Source organism: Pelophylax lessonae, assembly GCF_965119305.1.
Source record: "Pelophylax lessonae genome assembly, chromosome: 10".
NCBI classification, from domain to species: Eukaryota; Metazoa; Chordata; class Amphibia; order Anura; family Ranidae; genus Pelophylax; species Pelophylax lessonae.
The window spans coordinates 47,089,992-47,103,445 of NC_138777.1; the positions used below are offsets into that span (position 1 = coordinate 47,089,992).

Here is a 13,454-nt window from a genome sequence, read left to right on the forward strand (position 1 = left end):
CGCAGCGCAGCTCAGGTCAACACATCGTTGTAGAGAGAACAGGAAAAATAAAAATACAATTGTTTTGTAGGTGTCTATATGTTGACATTTTACAAGTGCACTAAAACGCAGATCAGCGCTTTAAAATGCACATAAAATGGATGGAAATGTACATCCCTTTTTCCTACACTGCATATCAGTGTGAATTCAGCCTTATTCTACAGCAAATAGTGCATTGGTCGAGAAGAGTCTGGCGTTATTTGTATTGCATTGGTTTTGTAGAACAGCTCACTGAAGCAGTGATGCAGCGTCTTTCACTATCAATTTGCACTTCAGAGACTAGGATGGGTCTCCTGCAGCCACTGAACCTTTGACTGGCCGTGGAGCCATGAGCCTGACTAGATCCATACCTTTTGCTACAGTCTTTTCATTTTCACTGTTGCATAGTGACTGGTTCTCAGGCTCATAACTTCCCAGTATTTACAATTAGTGCTACAGTTTTGTTCATTTGTGAAAACTGCATGTGTGGTCAACATTAGACAGGCACATAGAAAGCAAAAGTAAAAATGAGCATTTAGAAAACAGCTGGCAGATAGGACTGGACTATCTACTGGCTTTGTATAGAAGCCAAGCACCTGACTGCTGCATGGGAGAAATAAGAAAAGACCTCTGAAAATAAAAGTGAACCAAACGGGGATGTACAATGCCCATTCTGTTGCCTTGGTCCTCTTCTGGCAGTCCATGCAGAATAAAGCGAAGGATGTCCTGCAGGTGACTGTACCGTTAGTGCACAGGGATCCTTTTTTTGGATGGAGTCAGCCTGTGCCACAAAATGTACATCGTTATTACTTATTCCGCTTTGATAAGGGCCGTCTTGTTGTCATTCCACTGTTAATGAAAGGATTGTCATCACTGCAATTCCGCAGCTAATCAGCACCACCTGGATCACAGAATGCCTGGAAACAAGCACCAAAGGTTTATTAGACAAATGATAGTACAAATATAAGAGCCAATTTAGATGGGTTTCCTGAGCCGTTACAGAGCAGGGCTTCTCTCACCTTTATCATACCCATCTCCTTCACCTTTACAACTTATCTGGACTGCAATATACTTTACCTGTAATTACCATGGAAGGAGACCAGCAAACTTATTAAATAGCAAAAGAAAATATAATCCAGAGGGGGCCTGAACACTTTAAGGACTTTAAGGATTTTTTTCCGGTTACTACTGTATATATGGCAATACCTGTAAAGATAATTTTCAGTATATGGCTTTTTTTTTTTTTTGTCAGAACACAAAGGCACAGCGGGGGAGATCGCCGCACTGACATCAAATGTGTTAGTACGGCCAACTGTCAGATTTTTTTGTTTTGTTTTTTTTCAGCCTGCTGGTTGAACGAAAATACAGGCGTGTGTGTACCCAGCTTAAGCCTTCCCCATTGTATCAAAACAGATGAGTTTTGGCAATGTTGTTCTGGAGAAGATCCATTGGGTGTATCCTTCATTTCCATTGTTTGCCCTCCCTGAGTCCACAATGAAATGCTTAAAGCAAAACAAAAAAAAAACTGACAGTTGGCCACACTAACACATTTGATGTCAATGTGGCGTTCTCCCCTGCTGTGCCTTTGTTTTCTGACACGGGGACTGTCCCCAGCCAGAACATACTGATCAATGCTTGCAGACATTAACTACTAGGGATGTAACGATATCAAAATCTCACGGTACGATACAATTTCGATATTGACCTCACGGTACGATATTTATTGCGATATTGTGGAAAAGCTCATGGTATTGTTAAATAGCTCATGATAGTGTTTGTGATGATAATAGCGAAAAAATACCGACATTTATTCTGCTTTTGCCAGTCAACAGGCAATTTATTGTTGTATTTATGGATCCATGACAACATAAAACACTGATCACATAGTGCTTTTAAAGTGCAAGTTGTAGTCAGGAACATCAATATTCTGTATAGTAATATTTGGTTGCATAACTGATTCTTCTGTGCAATGTTCAAGTTAAGAAGCAGCTAGAACAATTGTAAACAAACAATAGGCAATTCCCTTTAAGTGCAAACAAAGATCAAGTTAAGTCAGGTTTAAATGTGCAAGGCAAATAAAGGCAGCCTTTTCAAACTGGTATTTAGGAACATAACTTAAACTTAAATAAAATAGTCAGTCAAAAAGCCTTTAAAAAAAACACTGACCTATCATTTAGCTTATGTTCACGTTTTTCATCAGAAAGCTCAAAATATCTACATTGCAAGAAAAAAAAAAACAGTAAAAAAAATCCTTAAACTCTGGTCTATGTAGTTAACAATGATTTTTTCCGCGGGACTGTGTTTATTCCTCTTGCTTTTTGACGGACACCTGTCCTTTTAATATTGTAACCCAACCACGACGATATCGAGACACGACCACGACGATATCCAGACGACCACGACGATACGATATCGCGATATCTTCAATATCGTTACATCCCTATTAACTACGAGTGCTGATCCGCTGCTGGTCAGATGCTGGTTTTCCAAGAAGAGAGACCAGCTTCTGTCGGACAGGCAGCTGTACATACTATCTGAATGTCGGCCAGGACGGATCTTGTGTACCCACTTTAGAATGACTGGATTTATTTAGCCAACATAAAAGAAGCAGCCATCCCTCCAGCAAAGATGACTCTCTAATCCTTACTGAGATCACATAGCTTAGTCAGAAAAAAATGTACAACCAACATTCTGGAGACACTCCGGTCCCCTTTCTTAAGTGAAAGAAAAGGTGTATACAAACTAAATGCAGATATACAGTACACAACTCCCCTGTGTACACAGATTTCCAACGCTCGGTCCGGTTCCTCAAGTGTCTCGAATAAAGCCACAATTAACCACTAGCATTGTGCCTGCCATGGACTCGAAGCATCCAACTGTGCATGACATCACTTACCAAACTAAAATGCTGATTGATTTAGATTGATAATGTGGGTTGTTCTTTTTCCCCATTTATTTTACATTTCTCTTTTTTTAGTTTCTACGTTTTTTGCCGGTGGTTTATTATGGCTTTCCTGGGGACATTTTTGGGAATCTGTAGGTGATCAGATGAAAGATCAGAAATCTTTGAGAAGATGGGTGGTGCGTTGCATATACAGTATACAATATGTGTTTTGTTCCTTTGCACATTGACTGAGAACATGAGAAATGGGACCAAAGTGTCTCTCCATAAGCTTGGGGGTTGTGCATTTTTGTTGCATGAGCTATGTGATCCCAGTAAAGATTTGAGATCTGCCATCTCTGGAGCGTTGGCTATTTCTTCTATTTTGGATTTAGAATACACACCTGTTGGCCGTGCAACCTCCTTTAGGCGTGAAAGGTGATGGTGTGGGGTGGATTTTAGTTAAATTTTAGGTTTATTTAGCAGTCTGTGGCTTTAAACCTTTGTGACACTGGGACAAAGATGGAGGGGATCCAGCCACACCAGGACAGCAATAAGCATACAGCAAATCCTGACAAATGTTCTAGCTCTTCTAAAATCTACTAAAATGTTTTTTTGGTGCCGTCTCTGTCAAGTCCAACATCAGTGTCTGACCTCAAAAATGCGCATCTGGAAGTATGGTAAAACATTCCCATACACACACTCTTAAACCTTGTGGACAGCCTTCCCAGAAGAGTTGAAGCTGTTATAGCAGCTCATTATTAAACCCTACGGACTAAGACTGGGATGCCATTAAAGTTCATGTGTGTGTAAAGGCAGGCGTCCCAATACTTTTAAGGAGAAAACACAAGCACCATACAAAGTGCAGCATATATAGGCTTTATTAGAAAACACAAGAAAGTTACTCACAAAGGTGTAAGCATCAAAGGCATGTAGTATGTGTAGTTGGCACTGCAACAAATCATCCCTGTCTGTGGAGCGACCGTTCAGGATGGCCTCTTGTGGCTGTGGCTCGTGGGGACGATGCCAGTGGATGCCGGCACTTCCTGGGGCCATGGAACGCACGGGAGACGACTCCTGACGTCACTTCCTGAATGTGAAGGAAAGCCGTGGGCGATGCGTTTGTGGAGCATGCACTCATTCTTCAGGCCTTTGCAGTGCCATTTTGAGTACGGGTTTATATGAAGATGGAAGGGAGCCGCTGAGTCCTAAGTTCCAGCGGTTCCTCAGGATACAAAAAATGTATAAAAAATATAACATGAAAGTAACTATAATCAAGGAATCCATGATAGTACATATATAGTAGGATGGAGAATTGTAAATACAGAATAAAATATGGGATATAGAATATGTAATCCTAAACCTCTATCTCCTCCTTTAGCATGACTTGTCCTTGTGACCTATATTACATAGGGAGAACCATCCGTACTTTGAGAAAAAGCTTCGGGGTGATAAGCACAGTGTTCCCCGACACTTTTTAGAATCACACAATAAAATCTTCTTCAGGACTCAGAATGTGGGTCATAGAATCCATACTAGGCACTTTCCCTATGGCAGAGCGTTTCAAGCACCTCGGCCAGAGAGAAACCTATTGGATTTATACCTTAGATACTCTCATGCCGGGCGGGCTAAATGAGGAGATAGAGGTTAACACCCTAATCTGAAGCCCCTTTCTCCCTTTTCTTTTTCCAATTCTACATCTCCCTCTCATCCATGCACTCCATACAGTAGCCCCAATTTTTACAAACATCTCCACATAAGCCTCATATGAGTGTGATCACAATGAGGATACTGAATTAACTTTTAATTTTTGGAATATTTGAATTTTGAGTAATCCTATTTTATTTGTCCGTAAAGTCATACTATCATATATACCTTTAGTGAGTTTAATGGTAATGCTGCACTTTATTTATTTATAGGATTACATATTTTATATCCCATATTTTATTCTGTATTTACAATTCTCCATCCTGCTATATTATGTACTATCATGTATTCCTTGATTATAGTTATTTTCATGTGATATTTAGAAGTTTTTTTGTATCTGGAGGAACCGCTGGAACTCAGGACCCAGCGGCTCCCTTCCATCTTCATATAAACCCGTACTCAAAATGGCGCTGCATAGGCCTGAAGAAGGAGTGCATGCTCAACAAACGTGTCGCCCTCAGCATCCCTTCACATTCGGGAAGTGACGTCAGGAGTCGTCGCCGTGTGTTCCATGGCCCCAGGAAGGGCCGGCATCCACCGGCAGCGTCCCCACGAGCCACAACCGCAAGAGGCCATCCTGAACGGTCACTACACAGACTGGAATGATTTGTTGCAGTGCCAACTACACATACTACATGCCTTTGATGCTCACACCTTTGTGAGAAACTTACTTTTCTAATAAAGCCCATATTTGCTGCACTTAGTATGACACTTGTGTTTTCTCCTTAGTTACCTGCAAGACCCTTCTTGCTTGCATACAGTGCTGCCTTCCAAGTGAGCTTATTTATTTGGGCCCCCCAGTACTCCCAATTTTGCACCAATATCCTTGTAATAACTGTTGTTCCTATACTTTTGTCATCATAGTGTATGTCTGCACTGAATTTCATCTGCCACTTGCTGGTTAAAGCCTCTCATCTAATCTTTACTAAAATCCCAGTGCGGACAACATTCATCCTCATCTGACCTCATTATTGGTCATTGTTTTCTTGCCATGTGAGGGGGAAAAAAAAGGATTCATTGTTCTCAGCGTTCGCACACACACATGGAGCTTACATGGGGGGTCCCTGCGCTGTCAGATGTACTGCACATAGAGGGCCATGCACAACTCAAGCCCAGCAGCATGAATGATGCAGAATCTATGAAGAGCCACTAACACCTACTGTATTCTGATATTGGTGGGTGTTTATACAATTAGAAGATTTAGCCTAGAATTTTTTTTTATTTCAAAGGGATTTATTTAACTTTGTTTGCACATTTATAGGCAGGCCAAGTCATCCAACCAAGTGACAGTGACAGGACTGGGACAAACTACAATACAGGTGCTTGAGCAACATGATTTTTTTTTTTTTTTCCTTTATATGAAGGAACAGAACAGAAGGTGACATAAGCACTCATGGCATGTTATCCACTTGCAGACCATAATATATATATATATATATATATATATACATACATACATACATACACACACACACATATACATACACACACATTGCGGGTTGCAAGTGGTTTAAAAAGGTTATGGCTGAAGCTATGAGCCACAACCTCTGTATTTTTTTCCAGCTGTCGATTGTCTTTCTTATGTAAGCAGTTACCTGCTGGATCGCTTCCAGAAAAAGCGGGAGTGGTCCCCCATACCCGCCCACTGCTTTTACTGGTGAGCCCGGGAAACAATCCAATGGTTCGCATGTTAAGGTCAGACAGAAAGAAGGTGAATTCTACTAATATATAGACATATTGCATTTATTATTTTAGAAAATGTGAATTTAGTGTCACTTGAGGTGCTGCAGCTTTTTTTTTTTTTAATAGTTCTCTTTTAAACATACTACTCTAATCATTACCTTGCACTTGGGTCATATGTAAACATTCTGTGTGTCTGAGACAAGTATCACCAAACACACATTCCAGTAAATTCCTTTTTAACTGCTGAGAGCTGGCACAAGTCCTAAATATACAAATACATTTCCCTAGCAAGCCGGACAACCACAATCATTTGTAGTCAGTAACCCACGCTCTTCAACATTCCTGAGAACCTGAAGGAAACTTTTTGAGAATTACGTTTGTGATGCCCAATTCTACAATGTGAGTCAAGAAAAACATGGAGGCTGCCATTGCTGCCCTCTTTGCCTGAAAATGCTGGTCACAGTTATGCTAGGTTCACATTTGTGCAGGCACAGCGTTTATTAGAATGGGCTGCTGTACCTCTGCAAAATACAGTGAAAAAATCCCTCATCCTTTGGTTGAAGCCAAAAATAAGCCATGTTTTCTGATGCTTGGGGGTGCCATTAAGAATTAATGGCACCCCACGCATCTGCAAAAGTGCAGTGCAATTTGCCTGTGGGACAGGGAACGCATGTGATTCCCTGACCTGCATAGGTGTGCACATAGCCACTGATCCTCTTGTGTCAGTATTTCAAGTTGCTGACCAGAATGCATGTGCCGAAAAAGGCCGTTTACTTATTTTGGTTTTGGGTCAGTGACTCAATGTACTAAAGCCAACGTGTCAGTGTATTGGCTCCAACATGTTGCTGCAGGCCACACTGTATATAGTACTGGCAATATGCACTGCACCATCCAGTGGCTGAAGGAGAGAAATGCAGTCTATTCAGATGGAAAAGGAAGTAGGGGAAGATAGGTTTTAATTATTTTCATATGACTCCGATGCAAGCAATGTCCAGCAGAAGGAACAGGGAAGGCACGCAGGATTACTGAATTTTTTAAACTATGTAATGTCTCAGTGACTGGAGCCATATAGACTGCCAAAACTGTATTTAAATTCAAAGGGAAATCCTGCTGTTAGAGTTTAATTATTCATTCTGAGATATTGGTAGAAACAGAGAAATCGATTGTTCATTGGTCATTGAAGCTCAGACGCTCAAAACAAATTTAGCAACCTCAGTTAACTTGACTGCAAATCTATCATTAATGTATCAGTTGGACAGCAGGGTCCAACTAGAATTGTGCACAGGTGTGTCATCCTAGTGCTCTGCTGCCACGTTAATTAACGTTCTCATGGATTGAGGAATGGTGCCCAAGGACCTAAAGTTGCACTTCAGCGTCATTTTCAGTCTTGGACAGTTGCACAGACGCCTCTCCTTTACTGAAATTCCTTACTCTGGTTTCACTGCACGCTGTGAACTTTTTATAGCATGCATTAGAAAATACAGCAAGTCAGATAGAGCCTACCTCATTTTCTCGCTTTTTCTTTTTTTTTTTTTTTTAAAGAGGTTGTAAACCCTTTTTTTTTTTTTTTTTTTCACCCTGAAAGACAAAAACATAATGAGCTAGTATGCATCGCATACTAGCTCATTATGAAATGAAATACTTACCTTAGAACGAGCCCCCGCCGTGCCGCCCGCTTAGCTGTATGATGGGCGACATGTCCAGTCGCCCGTCTTCTGGGATCGCGGCATCCGGCCATCTGATTGGCCGGAGGCGCGGTGACGTCACTCCCGCGCACGCGCGCTGGAGCCGGCGGTCACGGCACGGAATTCTGAAGGAACGGCACAAGCGGCCGTTCCTTCAGAGCGCATGCGCCAGTGACGTCACTGGATGCATCTAAGGTAAATATCTCCTAAACGGTGCATGTTTAGGAGATATTTACAGTACCTCTAGGTAAGCCTTATCATAGGCTTACCTATAGGTACAAGTGTCAGAGGAGGGTTTACTTCCTCTTTAAGCCCGTGGTGTGTGAACACACTCGAACTAACACCAGGTGCATAAGAAAGTGCACACACGCAAATGTGGAGACACAAAAAGTGCACAGGGTGTGCGAAAAGTCCACCTCTGAAGAGGACGGACCCGGACCTTGATCCCCCGGGGCGCAAGACTCCCGACAGGGACTAGGGTACTCACTATGGCCTGCCCAGCCGAAACCAGGCAGACCCCGTTCTCTGGGGGGACTGCAGAAACAGCCCACGCCAAGTACTAGGTGGGGGTCCCCCAAAGAGATACCCCATGAGAGAGGGCGAACTAAGCCAGAAGGCCATATCCACCCCCTCCCAAGACTTTAAAGATAGGCCCGAGGACCCACACCCTACTCATGGCCATTTTATTCTCTAGGGCAGGGGTAGGCAAACTTGGCACTCCAGCTATTGTGAAACTGCAAGTCCCATGAGGCACTGCAAGACTCTGAGAGCCATAAGCATGCCTCCCCAAGGCAGAAGCATGATGGAATTTTTAGTTTCAACACAACTGGAGGGTCAAGGTTGCCTACCTCTGCTCTAGGGTCTCTGTTAAAAAAAATACCTCATTTCCTGGCTGGAGGAGATCCAGCATCATCTAGCTTTTTCCTCCTCAGTCTGAGTGTCCCTGGTCCACCCCTTTCACTCATTGGATTTCAGTTTTTTCAATCATGGAGGTTTAGCATCACAAGTGGGTGTTACCTAGGTCAGTGTGAATACAAATGCAGACTGCCTAGGAATGAACACTCCTCCAGATTATATTTTTTTGATGTGATCTTCTTTGAAATAAAGCTTTTTGAACTGCTTTCGGAAGATCTATGGCGTGCTGGCGATTATTTATCTACTTGTAACTGATCCAGTGGCCAGCTGGTGATCGCTTCAGCACCCAGTATACAGCTGCCTAGAAACCAGGAAGGTGTGCGATAGGAATATGAACTTCACTCCTACAGACTGACATCCACCCATCGAGGCATTTTGATATTTGCATAAATCTCCTTAACCCCTTCCCGCTGACAAAACGCAAATATGCGGCTTCGGTTTCAAGGGGTTTTACTGGGGCGATGCCTGCAGTTAGAGGTACTGTTTTTTTAGAGCTGATGATCGGCTTTCTTGTAATAACAACCAAAGCAGCTAATCAGCCGCTCGGCTGTTATTACAAGCAGTGGGAGGGGACATCCCCCCACTGTGTCACCGGCAGACCCGAGCAACCAGCCGCCAGTCCGCCGGCTGGCTGAAGACCCGAACAAAGCCGGATCCGGCTTTGATCGGGTCTCGGATCTAGTAACCCAGAAGCGATGTTTTGACATCACTTCTGGTTACAGAAACCTTAAAGGCGCCAGATTAAAAAAATAAAAATAAGTATTCAAAACAGCCAAACTTGGCATTTTGAATGCTTTTAAGTGCAAAGGAGGGATTTGGGGTCTTTTAGACCCCCGATCCCTCCATAAAGAGTACCTGTCACTGCCTTTTACTGTCACAAGGGATTTTTACATTCCTTGTGACAGCAATAAAAGTGATAAAATAAAACATTTAAAAGGGACAGTGTAAAATTTAAAATTAAATAAATAAGAAAAAAAAAAAAAAAAAAAAAGTTGAAAGCACCCTGTCCCTCCGTGCTCTTCAACAGAAGTGAACGCATACGCAAGTCACGCCTGCATATGTAAACGGCGTTCAAACCACACGTGAGATATCGCCGCGATCATTAGAGCAAGATAAATAATTCTAGCACAAGACCTCCTCTGTAACTCTAAACAGGTAACTGTTAAAATTTTTAAAGCGTCGCCTATGGAGATTTTTAGGTACCATAGTTTGTCACCATTCCACAAGTGTGCGCAATTTTAAAGCACGACATGTCAGGTATCGATTTACTTGCCGTAGCATCATTTTTCACAGTATACAAAAAAATTTGGCTAACTTTATGGTTTTGTTTTTATTTTTTTTATTTATGAAAGTGTATTTCTTCCCAAAAAAAATCGCATTTGAAAGACCGCTGCGCAAATACCGTGTAACATAAAATATTGCAATGATCGCCATTTTATTCTCTAGGGCAGGGGTAGGCAAACTTGGCACTCCAGCTATTGTGAAACTGCAAGTCCCATGAGGCACTGCAAGACTCTGAGAGCCACAAGCATGCTTCCCAAGGCAGAAGCATGATGGAATTTTTAGTTTCAACACAGTTGGAGGGTCAAGGTTGCCTACCTCTGCTCTAGGGTCTCTGCTAAATAGATATATATATATATATATATATATATATATATATATATATATGAGGGATATTTATGTCTGCCATCCCCTCCCACCAGCTGTGATCTGCCTGCATTGCGTAGAGAAGTATAGGTGCCCAGTAATAATGTCACAGAGTCTAAAGCTGGATACACACTATACAACTTTTGTAGGTAGACTTCCTTTTGATTTACCTTCAACTATGTAGTACAAGGGCCTGCCTGATTGCATACAAATTGAAAGTGTTTAGGTCTGATCTCATATTATATGGTTTTGGTAAGTCTTAAGAAAAAAAATCGAAAGAAAATCTTATAGTGTGTATCCAGCTTAAGACAAGGTATGAAGTGAAAGGGAAAAGTTTAATGTAAAAATGTTAATAGCATGTTGGTGTGGTGGGAAAGGCCAAGGAAGTCAAACTATAAGCAGATTAAACTTCAGATAAAGCTGAACTCCAGGTATGGTTTGTATTGCAAAGTTATATTGGTCCTGTTTAGTCCGCTGCAAGTATACATACGCTATACCTGTGGGACCTCTGAACCACCGTAGAAATAAGCTGCTCAAACAGTATTCAGTCTTTCGGGTCTCGTGCTGCCATTCAGAGAATGCCTTGTATTGTCTTCAATCAATGCAAAGCATTCCCTATTTGGACAAGGTGGAGAGGCAGAGCAGTGGCACCATGATCTCAACCTTGTTCAATCACAGAACACTTTGAACTGAGAAAAATGTAAGGTGTTCCCTGAAAGGCGGCCATTCAAAGCAAGTAACACCCTGTGGTCACTATGTAGCAGGGCAGCCACTTAACACAGGAACTGGAAGATACCAGCGATCATTGTAGTAGCAACAACTACTTCTACTGTGATTCTCTGCTTCAACAGCACTCCCACAGGTATAGAATAGGTATACTTCCACTGGTCAAAGCTGAACCAATGTACCTATTCAACAGAAACCATACCTGGAGTTCAGCTTTAAAAACAGACATACAGGAGTCACCAAATTGTCTGAGTAAAATGCAGCCAATTTAATTATAAAAAGAAAAACAAACACATTACATACCTCATACTTTTCTCTGCTAGAAGATCGGGTAATACATTAACCAATGCAATGTAGAGAAATCCCCCGGATGTAAATGGTAAAATCCAAGCTACTGCTTCCCCTACAGGTACAACAATAAGGACAATTAAGTGTGCAGGATAGTTCAACCTTCCTGTCACCAATCACCTGTATATCTTCAATGCATCCACTTACCTGCCCCTTTGGGTGACTGAGCACAGACAGCAAAGCCAGCCCCTAGGATGCCCCCCATTGCCGTCATCAGCTGCATTCTGGCAGCGCTCCAACGATCAAAACCAGCGCGGAGGAGGATGGCAAAATCCCCGACCTGTAAGAGAGAAGGAAAAGTTGCAGCACAAGTGGCCAATATGAAAAATGGAGAGTATTCAGCATCATTTTACTCTCAGCACTTAAGCAAATAACTAGCCAACGTCGAATTAAAAACAGGAGTTCCGGATTGTTCTATGTACCAATCTACAGTCAGTATGCCAGTTATACTGAAGAGACCTACATGTCTAAAGTGTATTTCCAGCCAAAACATATTTTTACGTTTTTTTTTTAATTTAAAGAGCCGAGAAGGGTTAAAACCCACATCAGTTTTTAACTGTCCGTTTCTTTTTGGGGGGGATTTCCCCCTGACTTTCTGTCCCAACACAACAGGACTTTAGATGGATTTTCCACCACTTTCTATCTCTGGTCACCAGGAGAACAGAGAGCTTGAATCTTCCCAGTGGGGACACAAACAGCAATACCATTGTGAACTTGGTTCCAACACGTCCATTCCAATCCAAAATGACATATTTTAGCAACAGATAATATATATTTATTTTTTCTCCTTTAGTTCCTAAATATAAAAAAAAATAAAATTTTTAATACAGGTTTTATTTCCTGTTTAATCAGGTAAATATGAAATACTGCATAGGATTATTTCAGATTTACCGGCAGTTGGAGAGTCAACAGCACTAAATTTGTGTCAGCCACAAATAATTAGATATTTTATCTGGTTAGCCTGTATAGTGAACAGACCAGAATAGCAGAAGATCAATTTACCTCCATACACACCTTAATGACCTACTGGAAGGACAAACGCTTCTCCCCTTCTTCTGGATGAGACCAGAACCTTCTGGATTAGTCAGTTAGACAAAAAGGTAGCCAACAACCATGTTGGCAGCGCTGGATTTTGTTACTGGAAAGTCCTGCAAGCTCATGGGTGTGCCCTTAATTAAAGGTTTATTTTTAGGATTTTTTTTTTTTTAATTAAAATAAAATAACTTTTTTTTTAATTTACAAACTGCAAGGGGATTAACATGTGTGCATTGCTATGGCACAGCCTTAGGGCTTTGTATTCTTAAGTACATATGGTAGAAGTACAACTTTTCTTTTTTTTTTTTTTAATACTAATGCCGATCACAAACATATCTAAACTATCATGAAAAAAGTATACATTTCCTTTAAACTGATCCTTTGCAAGTGGAAGGAATTAAAAAATGTACCCAGTGAAGGAAGAACTGTTATACTTATCTGTCCGATGGGTGGCAAGTTACATCCTTGCTCTCTTGCAGAGCTCCAGGGGCCAATACTATCCAACACTTGATGTTTCAAATAGTTGGACTCCCATCAGGTGCTGTGCTTACGTCAATGAGGTGTCTTGTGGTGTTGTGGGAGGGGGGGGGGGTGTATGTATCTCGTTATCCAATACACCCAAAAGTGTTGAATAGCAGTGGTGCCCGGATCTCTACAAGAGAGCAAAGATTTAACTTTCTGCTTGCAACACATGAAAATATAAAACATCTTCTACATTATTTCAAACCAGTATATCCCTTCCAATAAGTGAAAAAATAATAATATAGAATGGTGAGTCCCAGGTGTTCGGAGGTTAAACCATAAAGGTA

General features: G+C 41.5%; 1 protein-coding gene across 1 annotated transcript in view; it reads right to left on the minus strand.

Moving 5' to 3' along the window:
• Positions 1–205: 205 nt before the first annotated feature.
• SLC39A13 (solute carrier family 39 member 13) overlaps positions 206–13,454 on the minus strand; it is a 67,088-nt gene continuing 53,839 nt past the window's right edge. The window contains exons 8-10 of the mRNA XM_082269764.1: positions 11,758–11,890; positions 11,566–11,665; positions 206–935 (exon numbers count right to left, since the gene is read on the minus strand). Of these exons, the coding sequence (XP_082125890.1) occupies positions 860–935; positions 11,566–11,665; positions 11,758–11,890 (309 nt within the window). The 3' untranslated portion in view covers positions 206–859. The remainder of the gene's footprint in view (positions 936–11,565; positions 11,666–11,757; positions 11,891–13,454) is intronic.